The sequence below is a fragment of the Harpia harpyja genome, chromosome 1 (genome assembly GCF_026419915.1).
Source record: "Harpia harpyja isolate bHarHar1 chromosome 1, bHarHar1 primary haplotype, whole genome shotgun sequence".
Classification (NCBI taxonomy): Eukaryota; Metazoa; Chordata; class Aves; order Accipitriformes; family Accipitridae; genus Harpia; species Harpia harpyja.
In genome coordinates this window covers 45740521-45762681 of record NC_068940.1, presented here as the reverse complement: position 1 = coordinate 45762681, position 22161 = coordinate 45740521, and the positions used below count along the sequence as shown (strand labels likewise).

At 50.3% G+C, this 22161-nt stretch overlaps 1 protein-coding gene across 4 annotated transcripts in view; it reads left to right on the top strand.

Moving 5' to 3' along the window:
* The first annotated feature begins 4300 nt into the window (after positions 1-4300).
* Positions 4301-22161, top strand: part of LOC128143433 (centrosome-associated protein CEP250-like) — a 19836-nt gene continuing 1975 nt past the window's right edge. The window contains exons 1-17 of one of the 4 annotated variants that reach the window (XM_052790647.1): positions 4301-4524; positions 5217-5273; positions 5982-6064; positions 6637-6802; positions 7548-7654; positions 8715-8942; positions 10014-10158; positions 10443-10589; positions 10777-11007; positions 12565-12758; positions 14992-15119; positions 15328-15497; positions 16314-16493; positions 17245-19761; positions 20528-20683; positions 21112-21219; positions 21387-21437. In XM_052790647.1, coding sequence (XP_052646607.1) covers positions 4426-4524; positions 5217-5273; positions 5982-6064; positions 6637-6802; positions 7548-7654; positions 8715-8942; positions 10014-10158; positions 10443-10589; positions 10777-11007; positions 12565-12758; positions 14992-15119; positions 15328-15497; positions 16314-16493; positions 17245-19761; positions 20528-20683; positions 21112-21219; positions 21387-21437 — 4767 coding nt within the window. In that variant the 5' untranslated portion in view covers positions 4301-4425. Of the gene's footprint in view, positions 4525-5216; positions 5274-5981; positions 6065-6636; positions 6803-7547; positions 7655-8714; positions 8943-10013; positions 10159-10442; positions 10590-10776; positions 11008-12564; positions 12759-14991; positions 15120-15327; positions 15498-16313; positions 16494-17241; positions 19762-20527; positions 20684-21111; positions 21220-21386; positions 21438-22161 lie in introns of all 4 variants that reach the window. The other 3 variants (XM_052790656.1, XM_052790638.1, XM_052790665.1) reach the window with 3 other exon arrangements.

Genomic DNA, 22161 nt, shown 5'->3' with positions numbered 1-22161 from the left:
TCTGAAGCCAGCCTGAGGGAGCAGAAAGAACTGTGATTTCTTTCATTGGTTTGGAAGCGTTCACGTGGGTTGCCATCATCATTCTGTAGGGGATCTCCAGAGAACCTCTTTTTAAAAACCAAACCAAACCAAACCAAACCTGGCAGTTATCATTATTTGGGCCCCCGTAGTCTTAGGGCAGCAGAATGATGTAAGCTGTTACGTTTCTTCTGCAACGAAAACACCAGTAGAGGCAGCAGCTTGACTGTTGTGCAGACTTCACCGCCAGTGCTACCCAGCGTACTTACCTAAGCCTAAGTGAGGAAGAGACGGGTGCCACGTGCCCCAGCAGCTCTGTGAACATTCACGTACAAGACGGCTTAGCTCCCTAGCTGTCTCCCAGGTTTTGGTGCTGTATCTTCTACGCTGCATGGGTGGTCCGTGCCCAGCTTCCCTTTAACACCAAACCAGTTTCCTCTGAGGTGAAACCCAAGTGTGTTTCTGGGGCTCGTTCAGCGCAAGGACTGATCTACCTGTGGATGAAACTACGCCACATTTTGACTCCCTTGTCCTACGCAGTTTTATAACGCTGTGCAAACCCCACAGCACTGGGAACCCTTACCACCTCAGGCTCTTCACCCAAACGCATCCCGCTCTCGGGCAGGTACCACATATCCTTGCAATCGGAACAACATACTACTGCACATCCACGCAGCCTTCATGTTTGCTTTCGGCGCTCTGAAATGTGAATCACTGGCAGATTATTAGTTATGTCGGAGGCTGCGTAGGAGCCACAAATCTGAGGAGCCACACGGCCACGGTAGGTACAATGCAGACCTTCAAGCGAAGCTATCCTAGAGCAGCGTGGGCAGAGCGGTCTGAGAGAAGCCATTGAAAGGTAGGCATAGTTTGTATTTCTTCACCTGCCCTAAAGATTGAAACTGTTTGCGAGACTTGGTTCTCATGTGATAAATCCTTATGTGGACCACTCTTTCTTCAGTCCCCTGCCTAGAAAGGACAAAAAGACCCGTCTGTTCTTTCCTGGAAGTTGGGTGGAAGTTACTTGCTATGAGGTGATATTGGGAGAACCTTCAGACCATGTTTGAAGCTCATTCTGCTTGGGTTCAGGATGCCTCTGCAGTTTTTGTGGATGATTGAAATTCCTGAAGTACAAAGGATAGTTAGTCGGAGCCCTGTTCTTAGGGCCACCTCCCAGTATCCCATGGCTTCTGTTTCTCTTGATGCGATCTCGCACGCTACTGTAGAGCTGCTGTTCAGTTTTCAAAGGACTTCTCCTGTCAAAAGAGTTGCTTTTTATTAGTCACCGGGAGGGGAATCCATGCAGACCGTGATGCTCAGACTTAGGGTAATTATGGATCCAAGTGTGCTGCCAGATGGATGCCAGGGGCTGTGTTATGCATTCAGTACTTGGAACCCCGAAATGTGGAATTTGGTGAAGAAACTGGATAGTATCTTTCTCAGCTTGGATCGTAATTTGTGTCAGATAGCTTATTAGGGATAATAACGTCATTTTAGGGATAATGTCAATAGGGGAACATAATGTCATTTTACAGAAACCCAATTGATTTGCTCTAAGAATAGGACTGGTATGGGCAACGGGTAGAAGAATGGCAGGGTGCAGGAGAATGCTGCAGGGTGATCTTCGTTTATATAAAGATGGGCAATCTGTGTCCTTCTGCAGCCCTGGCACTCTCCTGCCTTTATGTATTGCTTCCGTTTTTCTCACTCTTGCATATATATATATGGCTTTCTCCTACCGGTGCTGTCTCCGGAAGCATGCTTGGGTGGACTGCATTTTGGTGGAAGGTGACGTGGACTTGGGGTTGAGGTCGAGAGGAACAGCTTGTGCCGTTACTTGCCAGCAGAGACCAAAACAGTCCAGCCTGGGGACTGATGCATCACTCATTCTTTGGGCTAGCTGGGGCTTTAACTGATAGCCTGTAGGAAAAATAGACTCGATCCTGATGGTGCTTTTTTTATGACCCTTTGTAAGCACTGTCAGTGCTTACACAAGTGAGTGGGCAGGGCTACACTGCTACGGTTCACTGAACTCATGTTTTAGTAGCCTTTCCTGTTCCTCGCTAACGAAACGACGTTTGCTGTGTTTGTTTCCTGCTAGGTGGTAGGGACTAAGCCGTTTTCAGTTACACGACATGAGAAGATAGCCAACGGGCTACTGGGAGACCAGGGTCTGCCTGGTGTATTTGTGCTATATGAACTTTTGCCCATGGTGGTGAAGCTGACAGAGAAACACAGGTAAGAGACATTTCAATCTACGTCATCACCCTCCATTGATTTTTGCCACTTTGCATAGCTTAAGGCTCCATCCTCGCTTAGACGCGACAGTGCAAATGCCTGAAAGCCATCCGAGCCCCTTCCCAGTCGGTGGAGAGGAAGAGGCACTCCCGGATGCCCTTCTTCTCCGTGTGAACATCTGAAAGGGATTGGGGCTTTTCTGCTACTACCTGAAGCATATTAATTCAACAAGCCATTTGAGGACGATTCTTTGAGCAGAGCACCTCCATTTTCCTGCTGAACTGCTGGAGTAGGTCCACAGTGCAGGCAGACACAACAGTCACAGGGGGAAGGGGCTTCAATCCGTTATCTGTAGCAACAGAACTTCAGGCGCCGAGGCTTCCTGGTGAAAACACCCTTAAGGTGTAACTTGATGGCTTCAGCGGTATGCTCGGCTCACTTGCCAGAGCTGAGCACCGTGTACTTTACTCGCGTAAATCTTACAGGCATTTTGCCCTGAACACCTGCGAAGATTCACCTCCTCAGGGAGACCAGGGCGTACCAGAGCCATAAAAGCACGTGGAAGAGGAGTCTGGCGACTGCTGCTACTGCCAGTACCGCCGTCAAGGGATGCAGTAGGGTTCAGGAGCTGGGATGTACATTCTTACACTGATAAAACAAGCGTCCACACTGTGCTTAGGTCTCCGACTCGGTCCGATACTGGGATCGTGATTAGCACGGCATAGCAATAGGAGACTAACGGTTGCCTGAAGGCTGTAAGCTCTGGCGCTGCCTCAGATCCCCGGAGGCGAGGCAAGAGGAGTAACAGTACCTCCACTCGCCGAAGCAGCGGGTTTGCTAGATGTTTGACTACACCAAGGGGTGGAGTGTGACTGTTCACTCAACTCCTGCTCAGATTTTGGCTAGCCCAGCTCACGCTAAGGCCTGATGTATGCTGGGAGCAGCGCCTTTGGGTTGAAGGGAGAGCACCAGGTAGGCAGCACAGGTGGCCAGAAAGAGCTAAAGGGCCATGATGCAGCCATTAGCACCTGCAGCTGGCTGTCTCCTGCAGCCAGCATCTTTGCCTGGCAGTATTGTCAGAATCTGCTGACTTTTGGAAATGGTATAGACCAGACTTCCAAGCTGGAAGGTATAAAACATCAGCTTAGCCAAAAAGCCTTTGAAGGAGATTCAACAGCAGCTGGACTGCTGAGGCTTTTGTGCTTCACAGTGTGATACAGGGGACGCCCGCACGGTGACGCAGGAGGAAGGATGAGCACTCCCACTAGGGAAAAACAAAGTCTTTTTTTGGTGGGTTTTTTGTCTTTTTTTTTTGTCGTGCCCCCCCCCCCCCCCCCCAATCCCGCGACTTTAAGTGTTACGGGTTGTAAGTTATGAAACGTCATGGCTTGAGTAGTGCCTCAGTGAATTCACATAAGAGAGTAGTCCGGGCAAAGGGGACCGAGCCCTGTTTGTCGTGTGTGTGTGTTGTATTTCTTCACGTGCTCATGAAATAAAGCTTAATTCACAGAGTTCGTTGTCCTGTAAATTTGAACTTTTCTCTGCCATGCCGGTTTTTCTCTCGCTGCTTGCAGTCTGTCCCGTTCCTGCTGCAAAACAGGGAGCGAAAGCTTCAGTCGTTCCACCTATGTATGCCTGGGTTTCGTACTAGATGGGAACTCCTGCTCCAGGGGCTGAAGTTGGAGCTTTTCGTAGAAAGTTCCAGCTCTTCAGTTGGCTTCCCTGGGCGATGGACCTTTTCCACCGTCCCTGCGGTCCCACCCTTCTTGCCCCAGTGGCCCCAGACCCCGCCATCCGACCCTCTGGGCTTTCCTCGCGCTCCTTCTCTCCCAGACTGCACCGGGAGCGCTTTTTGCCCCCAGCGTTCTGCGGGGCCCTTAACGGTCTCTGAGCGGAACGCGCTGGAGCGAAGGGCTGCCGGGGCGGCCTCTCCCCCGCACCCTCAGCGAGCAGCGAGGAGAAGCGAGAAGGGAGAAGGGAAGCGCTGCCACAGAGCGGCCCCGAGCGAGCCCGGCTCTCCCGCCCGGCGCCCGGTCGCGCCCGGCGGGCAGGGTGAGCCGCTGCGCCCGCCTCTGGCAGGCGCCTGAGCGCGGTCCGCCGGGGCAGGCCGCGGAGCAGCCCCCGCCGCGGGGCCCGTCAGGCGGCGGAGCCCGGCTGGAGAGCGGGGGCATGGCGGCGCGGAGCCAGGCCTCCCTGCGGCGCCGGCTGCAGAGCTCGCAGGAGGCGCAGCACCGGCAAGCGGTGCTGGTGCGGAAGCTGCAGGCGAAGGTGAGGAGCGGGGGCGCCGGCCCGGCGGGGAGCTGCCCGGGGACGGGCCGCGGTGGCGGGGCCGGGGTGCCCGGGCCGCCCGCGCAGCGCTGAGAGGGGCCTCGGCGGCGGCGATGGCGACGTCGGGGGGCGAAGGCGCGGCCCCAGCGGGGCCCTCCCCGGGGCGTTCCCCGGCGCTGCCGCGGGCGGGACGGCGCCGAGCCCGCAGCTCGGGGGAGGCCCCGGGAGCCGCCCTCCTCCGCCCGGCCCGGCCCGGCCCGGCCCGGCCCGGCCCGGCCCGCTGGGCGCCTGGCCCTGCCGCTGTCACCCTGCCGAGCCTCTCGTGAGGGCTTGTCCGTACTGAAATAAAGATGCCCGGCTCGCAGGCGCCTTTGTTGGGCCACGTTAGCAGGGGGCTGTCCCAGAGGCAGGAGCCGAGCCGGCGGGGGTGGTTTGGGGCGGCCCCGGGCCGAGGCAGGCAGCTCTTAGGATGAGCAGGTAGCAGTACGTGTAAAAGAAACCCCGTCTCAGTTTCTTCAGTACGAGATAAAGTGAAGCTTGCCTGTATCGTAAGGACTTCTTGTTGGCGGCATCGGCAGCGCTGTGGAACGTGCTGTGCTTGGGCTGTAAAGACTTGGAGAAAAGCTAACGCAGGAGGAGCCGAGCCTGTTGCAAGCTGCATTCGCTCATCTTCATTCTATGTCTCCATCCAGGTACTGCAGTACCGGACTCGGTGTCGAGAGTTGGAGCAGCAGCTGGCAGCAGGAGGGGTGAGTGTGCAGGTTGCTAAGTAAAGACCGTGTAGGTAGCATTCGTTAACGCAGGCCAAAGCAAGCTCCCCAAAGCAATGGCAGAGGGAAGCAAGATTTTGCTGCCTGAGGGTTTAAAGCAGCGCTGTAAGTTTGCCGGTGAGTGTTTTGTGCAGTTGCCATTCTTAGAGGAGCCAGTGGTCCCAGAAATGCCAGTGCAGGAAACCCTGTGGAGGGGGATTTTAGTTTTGAGAAAGAGTGCTTTATTGCTGGCGTAGCATTTTGTCCTAGGGCTCAGGAGAGGGCCACACTGCCTGTTACGTTATATGGCCGTCTCTGAAAAAGAATGGGTTGAAACGTGGCATTTTGGAAGGCAAGAATGCTGGCGTTCAACATACGGCCACGTGCTTTTCTTTCTGCTTCACGGCTAAAGTAAACCTAGGAAGAACAGAGGGTAGGAGAGTAGGAGAGCATTCCCAGGCTTCAAGTCGAAGTGAGCAGTCACGGTTGTGAGCTAAGGAGACCTAGCTGCGAGAGTGCCACGGTGGGGGACTGAGGAGAGCTACTCGCGTTGAGCACCTCCCTTGCTCTCCATAGTCACGACACTGTTACGCCTGGAAGAAGCCACGAGCTCCTGAGCTACCCAAGCGAATGGAGCGGAAAGCGGTGGATGCTAGCAGCAGTGAAGGGAAGACAAGAATTTGACTAAACTTTTCCTTTCTTCTGAAGGGACCCCTTCCAGGCAGGTGGGAAGCCACAGAAGACCAGAGCCTGGAGAAAGCACTGCTTCAGGTGGAAGAGGAGCAGCAAAGGTACAGGGAAGAAGCGTTCCCTCGTACCTGGTATCCTGGATGCTCGTGGAAGTGAGGGAAAACCTGTCAGTGCTGCCTGGTCTCCCCAAGGGGAGCAGCTGGGCAAGCTGCTTTGAAAGGAGAAAGGTCCACAGTCTGTTTTCTGTGGTGCAGTAATAGTGTTGTGTGCTGAATGTCTCTGTTTTGAGCGGGGGGTTATTCCGGGTGACTTCCAAAGGTCCCTTTCCAGCCTAGATTATTCTGTGGTTCAGTAGGTGAGCGGCTCAGCAGAGTGCTAGAGAAAGGTGATGCATCCAGTGATCAGACAGCACGAAGGGGAGGCAAGACGTGAACTGTGGGCATCATCAAAGTTGAAGGGGAAACCGCAATTGTAGGTGGAAGTAGAAGGCTTAAAGCAAGGAGAAGCAAATGAGTACGCCATCACAGAGAGATCTCAGTTAATCCTAGCAAGCACTTTTACTGCCTCTCAGTTTGACAACAAAGTCAGCGTTGAGGGAGTTGGGAAATGACGGGGGTGCTGCTTGTGGATAGCAGTTGTTCAGTGACCTCATTGCTGTTTCTCCCTTTCCAAGGTGTGAGAATCTGGCAGAAGTGAACGCTCTCCTGCAGGAGCACCTCGATGAAGCGAATGAGGTTAATTCAGCCCTTAAAGAAGATGTTGGAAAACTGACGGCGGATTGGATGAGGGCCCGGGAGGAGCTGGAATTGAAGGAGAGTGAGTGGCGCAGCGAACGTGAGGTAAGGATGGGCGACGGGAATGTCAGACGCGATGCCGGGGTGGAATGAGAATGGGTTTTATTTCTGGCCTGGAGAACTTGCTGTGTGAAAGTTGTGGCACTGTTGAGGATGTATTGGTGTTTACGAGCAGAAGACAGGGGTGTGAGATGGAGGAGTGTCAGCAAATTGTGGTGATGGAAGGTGCCCGCGTGCTGTGACCGTACTGCTCGTTCTCAAAGGCAAATGCTTGCTGTTGCTGGGCACTGTAGGGCAGTGACACATGAACGCTCGTCTGTTTTTTAATAGTTCCTAAATCTCTGTCTACAGCAGTGGAGGCCAAAGAGAGGTCTGTGTGTTTTCGGATTCAGGGTAGCCAACAGAAGAACAGGACAGGCCTCCCTTACCAATAGGCTGTTGTAAGCAAATCTGACACTGGTCTCGGAGGGGCTTGTTTTTGTCTTCCTCCACCGAGGCTGTTAGACACCTCTGCAGGGCGAGACGATGAATCGCGATCAGTTTGCTTTGTTGATACCCGCTCCTGCAGGGGAAGTGTGGATGTTCCCTTCTTTGCAGTCAGGTGGCAGGTCTACTGAGGATGCCTCTGTGGTGGCTCTTCAGTCCTTGATGCCCGCCCCCCCCCCCGCCCCCGTTGGAATAGTTCTTAAAGGAGACCTGGTGATGACGGTTGTACCCTCTCCTATCTGAAAGGCTTGTACAGTGACAGCGAAGGCTGAATTGGCATTTCTTTTTGTCTTGGCCTGTTTAGCTTTATGACAGCTACCTAAGGGGTGAACGCAGCCGTCTACTCAGCCTGTGGCGTCAGGTGGTAACCTTCCGCTGTCATTTCCTGGAAATGAAGACTGCCACTGACCGGTGAGTAGAAGTGAAGGCTAGATCTCGTTGCAGAAAAAACATAGCTTCCCTTCCCAGCTGCTTTTTGAGCCTTGATGTTACCCTAGCTGCGGCTAAAGATACAATTTCTCCTTTGGCAGTCCGAAGCGATGGCATTAAGCATGCCTTAGGCTATATTCAGAAGCATTTTGTTTGCTGCTGGTTTTCAGATAAAGCTGAGGGGCTCAGGCTATAAGCAGTGCAGAGGCCCTGAACAGGTGAACTTGACTATGGTGATGTTTGGGCATATTAACACAGACACAGGCATATGTGGACGAGTTGGAAGAGACTCACCAAAGCTATGCATGCAGCATGCGGGGCGGTCCCCTTTTATAGAGTGATTAAAATTTGCCTTAAATCTCACTGGCTTTCCTTTCCCACTGCTCCTGATGGAAAGATCATTCATGAATATATATATATATATATATATTTATTTTTTCCTTCTCATTTCCAGCTTACGTTTATCCTGGTCAGTTTGCATCCGCTTATTCCTGTACCAACACTGTTGAGAGAAAGAATAGCTTCTCTACCCTGCTATTACATTTCTCCAATTGATTTTGCTTAGTTTGATCCCTCCCTTTTATGATTGTTTTCCTGTTCTTGGGCTCTCTGAGGTTCCTTTCTCACAGCTGCCTTCTGTGCAGAGAAAAATAGCGTAGCCTAACAGTAAATTCTTCTGGTGTCAGCATGCAATTTCAAACTCTGGGTTACCGTCAGCCGTTTACCTTATTTGGTGATAAGCTTTCCTTAATGCGTAGAGTATGCCTGACCCGCTAGTTAATTCCTGAAGCCTTCTGGCTGTTCCATACATTTCGTCTTATCTCTGAGGAGAAAAGAGATTCATTCCTCAACCATCAAATAGACCCATTGCCCAAGGATCAAGATGTGTCCTGATCCCAAAGTGTCAGATGAGTGATTCGTCCCCAACGAAGATGTCGTCTTTCCTGCCGGCTTTTCCTGTTGCGCAATTCCGTGCTTCGGAAGCGAGTCAGCTGATAAAGATGGTGGTGTGAACGTTACCTCCTTCTTGATTCTTCTTCAGAGATTTGTCAGAGCTGAAGGCAGAGCAAATGAGGCTTTCTGGATCTATACTTGTAAACTGCTCCCACCTAAACTGTGGCGTACGGCCCTGGGAATCCGTTACGCTGGGTAGACCTGTCCTCAAGGATCAGGCACAGCAGCAAGCGGAACAGGAAATAAGCCAGAAGACTTGGGCAGTGATGCACTTACAAGTCGAAGGGGACCCGGAGAAGAAGGAGCTTCAGGACAGGTAAATGTGTTTTAAACTTTGCTGTTAGCAGCGTTGTCTTCTGTGGGTGCTTGTTGGATTCATAGGGTGGGCTGTGTTCACGTTTAAAACGCACCCATACTGCACAGCCTTGTTCCTGTCCCTAGTCAAACTATTGCCTTCAACAGAACGGATAGAAGAAACCATCTGACAGACAGAAGCTCTTGTGAGTAAGGCAGGACTGGAAAAGAGATGGCATATTACAATGTTTTTGCTATTAACTGATTCTTGGTGAGAAATGGAGACCAGCGTAAAGAGAGCTGTGTCTCTTGTACAGCCCTTTTGCTACCCAGGGCTGTGCTAAAGGAGTTGGGAGGAATTTGCACAGGACCATCATATGCAATGTAGCCCCTCCGTACTGCCGTTTCCACGCTAGACTGAGTGCAGAAGGCCTTTGGGGCAAGGAGTGCCATTTTGCAACATCACACGTACTAACCTGAAGCATCCTGTGATCCTGTGATAATTAGTTTGGGAAATTCATGCACATCTCCCCAGATAGATTGCCAGCTCCTTCATCAGTTCGCTGCTGAAGGCAAAAGTAGTTGTGGGACTATTAATGTGGACTTTAGAAGTCTGTCTTACCCAAAGAAGAACTTTGGAAAGTCTTGTGTCCAACGTATGAAAGAGGAGAGAGAGAACTAGCAGGCGGGAAGCTGTTAGCTACCTGAAAGGCGGTTGTAGCGAGGTGGGTGTCGGTCTCTTTTCCCGAGTAACAAGTGATAGGACGAGAGGAAACGGCCTCAAGTTGTGCCAGGGGAGGTTTAGATTGGATCTTAGGAAAAATTTCTTCACCGAAAGGGTTGTCAAGCGTTGGGACGGGCTGCCCAGGGAAGTGGTTGAGCCACCATCCCTGGAGGTGTTTCGAAGACCTGTGGAGTGTGGTGCTTAGGGACACGGTTTAGTGGTGGACTTGGCAGTGTTAGGTTTACGGTTGGACTCGATGATCTCAAAGGTCTTTTCCAACCTAAATGATTCTATGATTCTATACTCGTGGTTTTGGAAAGGACAATGTTTTTTACGTTAAAAACTTGTTTGTCTTTCCCCTTCTCATAGACCGAAGGACTTAGCTGCACTTGAAGGAGAACATTCATTATTACAGAGCGAGTTGGTGGTCGCAAGAGAGATGCTGGAGGAATCGCACCTTCAGAGGGATCTGCTGAAGCAAGAGAAACAGGAGCTTACCGTGGCACTGGAGAAGGTATGGTCACCTTATTCCGAGGCAGCACTTGTGGGAGAGGCAGCTGTGATAGCAAGACCACCACAGATGCTGTTTCTGGCAGTAGAAGACAGGGACAATGTTGTTGTCCTTCTTGGAAGACGGTGATCAGACCACAGAGGCTCTCTGGTGTAGTTAGTGCCCACGTGCTTGTTGGGAACGCTGAACTGGGAGTGTGTCAGAGACACGACAGGGGATCTGGAGTTGCTGCTTGAAGTCAGGGATTTTCCTGTCTTTGTTGTCATGTTGTTCTTTCGTCTCTTCAGGCAGAGCAGTCGGTAGCGGAGTTGACAGGGGCTCAGAATAAGCTGAGTGCTGAAATAGCCGATCTACACGTTGCAGCAGCGAACATGAGCAGTATCAATGAAGCTCTTGCCTTGGATAAAGTGCAGCTGAACAAACTTGTGTTGCAGGTGAGCAGAGTTGTCAAAGATCTTGCCAGGTGTTTGTCTCCAGCTGCTGCTGCTTCTCAGACTTCTTGCCTTCAGACAGTATGACTGTCTGAATATGGAAACGTTGCTCTTTTCTCTGTCCAAGCCAAAGCTCCTACAGAGTAAATCTTACTGTTATTTTATTTCCTCTGTGCTTCTGTGATTGTAGCTGGAGCAAGAGCTTGACGTTCTGTCAGGTAAAGTGGACGAGATGGAGAGAGCAAAGATCTCTGACCAGGAGAAGCTGAACTTGTGGGAGAGAACAAATGAGGCGCTGAGCGCAGAGAAAGCCCACCTGGAGCAGCTGCTGAAGGAAGCAGAGGAGCAACAGGAGGGGCTGCAGGTAGAGCTGAGGATGCTGGCAGAGGAGAAGGCAGAAACCCAAGAGAAACTCAATCAGGTGAGACCAAAAACCTGGTGCTTTCTGGGTGGGCTTTTGGCTGCTTGGCTCAGTGAAGCTGTATCTGTTGGATTCTGCAGTGGTTTTTGTCAAGGAGACACTTGGTAGCGCTGGAGGTCAGACGGCTTTGTTTACTTCCTTCCGGAAATGTGTTGATGGCTCGCAGAGCTGTTGTGCAATTCTCTGAGTTGTCCTCTGCTTCTACAGATTCCTTTAATCCACCTGCCTGTGTTGGCCTCTTTTTTGGCTTTTGATAAGCTGCAGAGAGGTGATTTGCCTTGCGTAATCCTTACCCTGTAAGCAAACAAGCAAGCTCCTCACCCATTTTCTGAGGCCAAAAACCCCCGGGGCTGCATGTTTCTATTTATGCTTTTTGTTGTGAAGTCTGCAACTTTCCAAGCTCCGCTTGTTGGGGCCTAGAGGGCGGGACAAAGCGGCAAGTCAGCGTCTGCTGTCTTGTACTGCTAAGAACGGGAATGACATCCTGAAATCGTTGGAACTGTATTTTACGACATACACGCAGCTTTGAATTGCTAGATCCTCTTTAGGCTTTGAGGGAGAAGATGAGAAAGAGGTGATCACAGGAGACTGTTTACTCTGGACTAACTGGTTTTGGTAGAGTGGAAAAAGAGCTTGGGAGAATTGTATCGCTGGAGGAGACTAGGGAGCTTGCCATCATTTCAGTGTCAGTTTCATAATGTACAATCTTAGGTCTTATGGGATAACTTTGAGAGGAGAATTGTTTGTTTCTGATGGTCTGTTCTCTGTTAGACAGCCTTAGTTTTGGAGTACGTGGTCTGTTTGGCAAATAGCCAGCAGAGGTATTATACTGCAGAGGAAAGCTATAAAATCACGGTTAGTCTTCAGGCTGGAATGCCAGCAAGGTCTATTGGACAACTTGTTTGTGTAAGACAAGTAAACAGTATTGTTGACATGAACTACTGTCCAAATAGAGTCTACCATCTCTTTGGCCACACCAGCCAGACTTCCGTAAATCACTAAATGACACTGCCCACCACAAGGGCTGTTTCCCTGCCAAGGATCACCTCATTGCATCCGACTGCTGTACACACTGAAGTAGGTGTGTGGTGGTGTTTTGCGACAAGGTGACGCTTTGATGTTGGTTTTTCTTCTTCTAGGAGGAGAAACCACGTGTATGTCCACTTTATTCGGCGAGCAAAGTTGCTTTTGCTCAAACTTTCCTGAAAATTTCCAGCACTGGAATAGATCCTGATAGAATTTTAGTTTGCAAGGTGGCAGTTGTGGAAGATGTGGTATTGTTGCGTGAAAACGTGTAGTCTGGGGTGTGTACGTTTGTCCTGAAGGGGCTGTCTGGTCCCAGGCAACCCAGTAGGGCCTTACACATCGCTTTCGGGTTAACAGCCCTAGTGCCTTTTGGCAGCCCAGGGTGTTAGGGCGGTATAAAGCAGATGCTCTTAAACTTTCAGGCCAGAGTACCGGAGCTCTCTCTCCTCTAGCTGATTCAGAAGTGGCACTGGCTGGCTCTGCACAGAACTCCAGAGGAAGGACTCTAACTGTATTTTGTCCCGCTTTCAGGTTCACCGCCAGCAAGAGTCAGCTAGCAGTGGTCTGGAGCAGTTGCGGCAGGAGTCCTCTCGCCAAGGGCAGGCACTGGCCAACGTATCCAAAGAGAAGGAATTGCTGGTGCACGAGAAGGCTGCCCTAGAGGTGCGACTGGCAGCCACGGAGCAGGAGAGACGAGGCCTTGCAGAGCAGCTGGCAGAGGCCAGGTAAAGGCAGGGGGGAGACCCTAGGCAGGAGATTATTTAATGTCTGTAATTATAGAGGTGATAATCATTACACGAGGATTCGTTGCATCCTGTAAGCTTTTCAGCCGTTTTCACCTTCCATGGACAGAAAACGGAAGAATCTCGAGCAAAAAAAAAACCAAAAACCCAAACCAGTACAGCATGGTTTGAAGGTTATTTTTCTGACAGCTAAAGCTAACAAAGCTCTCCTGAGCCTTGGGCTCATGTTTATGCCCCCTTGCACGTTCCTGTGTGAAGTCCAAAGCAAGCCAGCATAATTCCTCGGTATCTGGTACCTTGGCTCTGCATTGAGTAGTAATTAAACCATGCAGATGTTTACTGAAACCCAAAGCTTCTCTCTGGTTTTGGTTTCTTGTTCTGCGCGTTTGAACTTGGATCTTTCCTTATCAAGTAGTTTGACGTGGGATCTTCAGAATTCAAGGCTACTACGTACGGACATTGCGAGTAGGACGCTGCCGTTTAGGGTGAAGCTAGAGGCTCGTGCTGAAAATCTTGAGGGCCTACTGTTTCTAGTCTAACTCTTGTTACCTGTGGTGCAGGACCTAGAGTTGGTTACACCAGCAGCAGGGAAGCCTCTTTTGAATGGTCGCCAGTCTGCGGGAATTGTTGCCCATCATTGATGTCTGGGTCCGGTACTCCTTACCACGTGCTGTTTTGAGATAGACATCATGGAGGAGTTTATGCAGGGAAGGAACAAGATTTTGTCCTTCTGCTGGATCAGGTTTCTAAGATCCCACGTGACAAGTTCTGCTTTTAAAAAAAAACCAACCCCAAACTACCCAACGTATCGAGATGTTTGTCCTCCTCTCAGGTCTTTTTTAGAAGACTCCTGAACTTGCAGAGCTGTACAAATTAGAGACCGTTTGTCATGCTTCTTGACTTTTACGCCTTACCACTCCAGAGTATGTTGTTAGCAAGGCTGATAAACACCATTTTGACTCAGTCTGTTTCTTGAGAGCTGCTGCTGCTTCTGAGCTCCAGCTCCTCTTATTTGATCCAGCTGAATTATGTTCTGTCAATTATTGGGCTGTAGCAACTATTCTTGCCAGACGTTGTTCTCAAGAGCCTGTTGTTGTCGTCACAGTTTTGGATTCTTATCTTCTCTGTTGTGTTTTAGAGACTGACTTTGATTTATCCTTAAAATGGAGCATATTTACTTTGGACTGCCAGAGATAGGCGTAGTCAGAAATATGTGCTTGTTCTCCTTCTTGAAGAGACATCCTCCATCGTCCATCAAAGCAGTGAAATCCTACTGTTGTGGGTCTTATTGTTGTACCACTCGGGTGCCCCTTTACCCTGAAGGATGTTATCCTGGTTGCATGCCTGTACTAGTGAGGCAGTGCTGTGTATGGTAGGAACCTGGCACGCAGGACGCCGTGTTAGATCAGGGAGGCAACTTCAGCTTCTGGTTCCAGAATCCTGTGTGTCATACGCAGCAGTTGGTTGAAGTCTATGGATGTAACAATTTGCCTCCGCAGTACTACAACTTCCATTTTAAAGAGCGGCAAGTCATTTGGGCTACTGCCTACTTAGTTAGCAACGCTTAGAGAAAAGTAGCAAGTTTTTCTCTTGAACTTCCAAGAGTTTAAACTGAAGGCTACCTGTCTCTCCTTTCAGGTAGTCCTTGTTCAGATAAAATCTAGTTCAGATTTCTCACAGATGCTGCTTACAAGCATGAGATTTTACTATATCATCTGATGTATTGCTTTAGTCCCTTTGAAATATAGGGAGTCTGGAAGATCACCTCCCTGTACGTACACTACGAACGGCATCAAAAAGTCACGAGTCAGCCAGGGAGATACTCTTACTCTGTGCCCCTGCAGAGCAACCTGGAAGTGACGATGAGCAAAGGGCTGCGAGCAGAGGCTGGGCTTTTGCTTGCTGGCACAGACTTTGTGAGCACAGCTACCCGTGTGTCATAGATCAGACAATAGCAATTTAAGATTTGGCTATGGAGATCAAATTCGTCTGGGCTTTCTGTGTTACGCTAGGTCATAAGCAAAGCCTGGGCTTTCCCTCGGAGGGGCCTGCATTGCTCTTTTAAACGGCAGAAATATGCCTTCTGTATACCAGTTTCCATGCAACCCATTTTCCGTACTGAGGGGTAGGGATCTTGAACCAGTTCTCACTGGACTAACTCCCTGTGGGCGTCAGGAGCAAGAAACTCATTTCTCTCCGTATTGGCGTCTTGTAGGTCAGGGAAGGAGACCCTGGAATCCAGCCTGCTTGAGGCTCAGCAGCGCTTATGTCAGCTGGAGATCGCCAGGAGTCAGCTTGAAATCCAACTTCACACAGTCAGGCAGGCCAAGGAGGTGATACAAGGTGAGAGCCTCGTGTGCTTTGTTTCTGGTGATCCCCCTGCCTAGGGAGGATGGTATAAAAATAGCTCTCTGTCTGCAGTGCTTCTAAGGAGTGAAGGAGCTGGACACAGATCCCTCCTACACTGAAAAAATTCAAATGGCTGAAGGTTAGTGAAGTCAGAACCGCTGTTTGTGTAGGCCCTGAATCTTGCCATTTGTCACGTTTGCAGGGGAAGTGAAGTGCCTTCAATGTGAGCTGGAAGCAGAGAGATCTCTCCTGAAGCAGGAACGGGCAAACATGGCGCAACAGCTCTTGCGGACAGAAGAGCAGTATAACGATACCCTCAGACTTCGGGAAACTGATCACGAAGTGGAAATAAACAAGCTCCTGCAAGACCTGGTAGGAAACAATATGCTTCTGAATTCTTCAGGCAAGCTTTGTGGGCTGGCTTTAGAAGAATAATAGCCTGAGCGTGTGAGATGGCAGCAAGCGTCTGTCATAGGCCACACGTTGCTAGGCCAGGCAGCAGAGCCAACGGCTCGCACTTGAAAGCACGTGAAGACCTACAGGACTATGCCGGGACAGTAAATGCAAGCCACGGATTCCCTGTGGGCCTGAGACGAGTTGAGCAGAAGGTTGGGTGGTCCCCACCCAAAGCATGGCAGTAAAGGGGTAGGATCTTACCAGACTCCTGTCTACCATGAAGTAGACTCCTAACTTTCCTGCCAACTGCAGTCGTGGGAACTTTGTTCCTTTCTTTCTGTCCTTTCACGGTTGACAGAGGTGTTATCTTTGGGCTTAAAGCATACAGAACAGATGGAACAGCCCCTTGTTCCTGGTACTTGAGTTCGTGGCCCGTCTTGTGACTAGGGCATGGGGGTGCTGGTCTCTTTCTCACCCTGCAGTCCATCTGCATCTTTTCCTCGATGAGAATGGAGTTGAGCTTTGAAAATAGAGACTCTGAGACTAGAGAGAAATCCCGTAGGCGAGAGGTGCTAGGAAACAGGCAGCCGCCAGAGAGGGGAAGGTAACATCTCCTCTTCTTCCACCAGCTGACCCTCCTTTTAAGTTCCTTGATAGGACATGATTTATGGAGGGCACAAAGCCACTACTGTGCGCTGTTGAGGTGGGGGTTTGTGGGAGGGATGAAGCTTCCCATTTTTTTGAGAAGCTTGGCTGGGACTCCATCTTGAAGTCTTTTTCTCCCCTCATCAGGCAAGCGAGCGGGAAGGGCACCATTCAGAGCTACAGGAGATGCTGGAGCAGTGGGAAAAGGAGAAGGCGGAGACAGAAAGGGAGCACGAGAAGAAGCTGTTTGATATGAAGCAGAGAGTTGCTACCATGCAAGCTCAACAAGAGGAGGAACGGACGAGAGTGGAGAATGCCAAGCAAGAGGTAAAGACTGTGAAAGGAGAATTTGTGTGGTTTTTTTACTCTTCTGGGCTCCTTATTGGCAGTGCTTCTCTGGACACTGTCCGTCTGGGTAGAAGCGTCTCTTAGCTACCCCTTTGTAAAGAGGAGCGATGCCTTGGCAGCCATGAGACCTTTGTGCCGTGAGGGACAGGGCCTGCAAAGCGAGAGGCTACCACAGTGTAGGTTTAAGAAAGGCAGGAAGCGCGTTGCAGCCTGAAGAGAACATGAACACCGTAACTGTGTCTGTGATCTGACCGCTACTCCTTCAAGAGGGCACAGCGGGGTTCTAGAGGATGGTACCATGAAAACTCTACACAGCAGAGGTCCAAAAAAACCCCCAACGCCCAACCCCAAAAACGGGAAATCCCATGTTGGGGTTGTTCTGTCTTCCCTTCCTCCCTCCCTATCAGAGAGAACATCATCATGCCACTGCCTAAATCGTGGTTAGTCTGGACTTTAAATCCTGGCTGCGGTCCTGGCAGCTCCTCCCCAAAAGAACACGCTAGAGCTAGAAGAGGTTCGGAGAAGGGCAAAAAGGAAGACGGGACTGGCCGAGTAAGCTGGGAAAGACGCAACCGAAAGGGCGGCGCAGGAAAGGTCTTACAACATCCCGAGAGGCAGGGAGGGAGGGGGCAGCCCCTGACTGCCACTGAAGCAGGAGTTCAAATCTAGTACGAAAAGCAAACATACATAGGTGGAATTATTGAACCTCTTTGTCACTGTTTTGCAGCAGGAACGGGCCAGACTGCGAGCAGTTAAAGAAGAACTGGTACGGGAGATAAAACTTCTTCAGGAATCAGTCACAGGCTCCGAAACCCGAGCAAATGCAGCAACAGATAGGAATCGCTGCCTTGAACAAGAACTTCAAACTACATTGTCTATCTTAAAAATCAAAAATGAGGAAGTGGAAACGCAGCGGGAGAAAATCCAGATGCTCCAAAAAGAGGCAGCACAGGGAAAAGCTTTGCAGGAGAGTCTCACTCATATGACTGCCATCCTGTCAGAGAGGGAGGGAGAAATGAAGTTGTACCAGCAACAGATGAGAATGCTGGAAAACCAGAAAGAAACGCATGAAACTACTCTCAGTGAGGTTATCAAGGACATAACAGAGAAAAAACAGAAGGTTGAATCCCAGCAAGAACAGATACAGGAGCTGGAGAAGCAGCAAGAAATGCTGAGGACTGCTGTCAGCAAGATGAGCAAAGAGCTGGAGGAGAGAGACCAGGAGGTGGGATCCCAGCAAGAACAGATACGGGAGCTGGAGAAGCAGCGAGAAATGCAGAGGACTGCTGTCAGCAAGATGAGCAAAGAGCTGGAGGAGAGAGACCGGGAGATCCAATTCCAGGAAGGGAAAATAATGATTCTAGAACGACACGGTGCATCACAAGTGAGAAATCTGCAGGTGGATCTTGATCATATGAAAGGGAACTTGAAGGAGAAGAACTTGGAGCTTCTGTCTCTGACTCAGCAGATCCAAGCACTGGAAATGGAGAGAGAACAGGTGAAATCTCTGCACGCGAGCCTTGGAGACCTGAGGGCAGTTCTTAAGGACAGAGAGCGCGAGTGTGATTCTCAAAGGGATCAGTTAAGACTCTTGCAGCAGTACAAGGAACAGCAAGAGGGCTACCTGCAGGAGCTTCGTGGGACACTAGAAAAGATGACCCTCTCTTTATCTGAAAAGGATCAAGAGCTTGAGTCGCAACAAAAGCAAATCCGGGAAGCTGAAGAAGTCATGGAAATGCAGTTAAGGACTGTCCGTGACCAACTGGAGCAGACCTTAGGAACCTTAAAAGAAAAGGACAGACTCCTAGACATCCAAAAGCAACAAGCAAGGAGCTCTGCGGAAAAAACAGAAGAACAGATGAATGTCTTGCACAGAGACTTAGAATACACAACAGCAATACTGAAAGAAAAGGATTTAATGATTGAATCTCAGAAGGAACTGATTGAGACCTTCCAAAAACAAGAGCAAGACTCTGAACAGCAGAAGGAAATTCTGCAGCAGCTTCAAGTGGCACTAAAGGAAAAAGAACAAGAAATGTTATCCCTTAGAAAGCAATGTGAGGCGTGGAAGGAAAAGGAGGAAAAGCGTGAAGCTGAGCAAACAAATCTCCAAGCAACAAAACTGACTCTGAAAGAAAGAGAGGAAAAGATAGAGGTTCTGGAGGAGGCTATCTCTAAGCTTCAACAGCAAAAGGAGGAGGCAGCGATGCAGACCAAAGCTATACTGCAAAAACTAGAATACGCTGAATCTTCTCTAGAAGCGAGAGATCAAGAGATAGTGTCTTTGCAAGAGCACGTCCAGGAGCTTCGAGAGCAGAAGGAGTTAGAAGGCAAGCAGGCCAAGAGTCTAGAGCAGGATCTAGACAAAATGAGCCAAATCTTGAAGGAGAACCATTTGGAGTTCCTCAGGCAGACGGAGCAAATGAACATGTTCCGGCTTCGTGAAGAAAGCACGAAAGTAGCGCTAACATCATGCCAGCAGCAAGTGGATCTGCTTGAGCACGCGGTGAGGAAGAGAGAAGAAGACAATGAAACTCTCATGCAAAAACTCCAGCGCCAAGAAGAAGAACTGAAGACCTTGCAGAATCTCCAGCTTAGGCTAACCAAGAAGAATGAAGAGGTTAGGCATCGCAGAGAGCAAGAGAAGCTCCTGGAAGAAGCCTTGCACGAGACGGAACGAGAGACCAAGGCCGAAGGTGAACTAGAAGAGTTAGAAGAGGAAGTAAGAGCTCTTCGGGAAGATCTCCAGCATGTTCAGCCGACTCTGACAAAGAAGGACGAAGAGATCAAGAACCACAGAGACAGAGTCGGGTACTTAGAGAAGACTCTGGCGGAGAGAGAACAAGAGCTTAGGAGGCAGAGTGAACTCTTGAAGCAATTAACATCAGCTTTGCGATGGAAGGATGGCGGGGAGACCCTACAGAAACGAATCCAGAAACTCCAGAAATGGGAGGAAGAGGAAGCAGAGAAGAGGCGAGTTCTCCAGGAGAGAGACCGTTCCTTGCAAAGACAGAAGGAGCTAACCCAACAACTGGCGGATGAGCGGAAAGCCAAGGGGGAAGAATTGGAGCGCGCGATTGCTATTTTGAAGCAGACCGAGAGCAGAGAAGTCAAATGGAGAGAGAAGGCACAAGCACTGACTCTTGCCCTTACCAAGAGTGAAATGGCCAACGGGACTCTGAGGGAAGAAATAGCCATCCTGCAGAGTACGGTTTCGGAGAGGGACACGGACCGGTTTCATCATCAGGTAGGCAGTGTGACTGATCATCAGTCAACTAAAGTGTCAATAAAGGATTCTAATGACGATGCCCGTAAAGATAGGGGAATATATAGTCCCATAAATACATGACCTGCTCGGCCAAAGAAACTGTGGTTGTAGCCAGCAGGCTTGCCTGTCTGCGTAGCTCAAGGCATTCACCTGCTGAAATGTTTTCTGTCAGCCCCCGAACTACTGAAAGAACTACAGAGCTTGCCGTTAGAATTAAATGAAGTCCAAAAGTTGGGGGTGGATACTTGGTTCTCTCCTAGGTAGGCAAGCTTAGCCAACGTGTCGTGGTTGGGGTTTGGCATGGAAAGGAAGGGGCACAGTTGACCAAACTAAGGTACTAACCTCAGTAGAATTTTGTAACGATGGTTGCACAGCAGCTACGCTGACAGTGCTTAGAGGATGCTTTCAGAGATGTAGATTTCTGAGGTACAGCTTTTCCAGTGTATTAAAAATAATGGCATTCGTACCGTTGCCTGATGAGGTGAAAGGCTTCATTGCGCATTCAGGATGTACTTGTGCTGCAGTCCAAAAGGCCGGAAGGCAAATCTGTGTGGATTTCCCCACGGCGATCGGGAGGAGGGCCCCTAGGAAGAGAGTGTGTTGTTTTGGCCCGTCAACCAGGAGGAGCAGAAGGGACTTGGCACTGTCCATTCCCGAGTCCGGTCACTCTCCCCGACTTGTCGATTCTGTCCCTCCTAACCTTTATGTGGCACCGGCTCACATAATCTCCTCTCTGTATACCCAGCAGGCTATTGCAGAAGGGGAGCAGCTATCATGGCTCTCGGAGAAGAGACTCCTGTCACAGCAGCTGGAATGTCTGCAGCGAGCAGTTGCAAGGCTGGAACTGGAGAAGGCAGAGCTGAAGCAACTCAATGCTGAGCTCAGGAGGACTCTCGAGCAGGTAAAACAGGCTTTCGCTGCCTCTGCAAAGCCTCACGGTCCGCTGGATCACACCACATTTCCACAGACAGCACTCTGGAGTCCTCTGCTTGTTTCCTTCCCTCTCCCACTTCCCCCTGTGGACACACGCTTTTGTATTTTCTCTCTCTTCTGGCACCCCGTTGCCTTCACAAATGCGCATTCACTCCGGTCCCACCCTTCTTGCCCCAGTGTCCCCATACAGGCACATTTGACGCTCTTGTGTCAGGAACTGTTTCCTCTTGCTCTTTCTCTTCCATAGCCTCCTTCGAGTGCTTTTTGCCCGCAGCATTCTCTGGTGCAATTAACAGCCTCTGAGCAGAAATCTCCTTGCCATGATGTCCAGAGCTCCTTTTGCTCCTTGTTTGGTGGCAGGTTTCTGTGACCCTTTCTCCTATCACCAATGTGCAGGTGGAACGTGAACGGAGGAGACTGAAGAGATATCACAGTGGTCGGTCGCTGCCAGATGCGTGCGGATTTTCGCTCTCTGACCAGCACAAGATGGCTGCTTCTAGACAGGTGAGAACAGAATCTTACTTGGTGGGAGGAGGGTCTGCCCATACAGAGGAACAGTGGCAAATCCCAGTGGCAGCAGCCCCCCAGTATAGACCTAAGAGAATTGGAACGTAGACCATGGCCCTGGCCAAACTGGAGACCAAAAGGAAATCCTTGCATTTTCTTCACAGGAGGAGTCTCACGCTCGCTGCAGTCGTCGATTAGCTGAGTTGCAGAACCAGGTGAGGAGTAGGAAAGCTCTCGTCAAAAGCTGCCGTGGCTGTACTGAGGGGCACAGCTTTGCACGATGCTACAGCCCGAGTTTTGTTTGGTTGTCAGGCAGTGAGTACACCAGGCAGTGGAAATACCCAGTCAGTCGGACACATCTGTTGGCCATGGCCAAACAACATCATGCACCTAGGTCTAGTCTCTGGCTTGCCTAGAGGTCAGGCGTGGTGGGAGAGGGATTGGAGGAAATTCAGAGCACTGGCACTCGCCTGAATATAGAGAAGATTCTAAGGATGTTCCCCTTGAGTCTTACTCATCTTGTTGACTGCTTCCATTTTCCCTTGACTCCGCTAACAGTAGAGCTTGCACTCTATCAGAGCTCCAGGGATCTGAGGCAGCGCCAGAGCTTACAGCCTTCAGGCAACCGTTAGTCTCCTATTGCTATGCCGTGCTAATCACGCTCCCAGTATCGGACCGAGTCGGAGACCTAAGCACAGTGTGGACGCTTGTTTTATCAGTGTAAGAATGTACATCCCAGCTCCTGAACCCTATTGCATGCCTTGACAGCGGCACTGGCAGCAGCAGCAGTCGCCAGACTCCTCTTCCACGTGCTTTTATGGCTCTGGTACGCCCTGGTCTCCCTGAGGAGGTGAATCTTCGCAGGTGTTCAGGGCAAAATGCCTGTAAGATTTACGCGAGTAAAGTACACGGTGCTCAGCTCTGGCAAGTGAGCCGAGC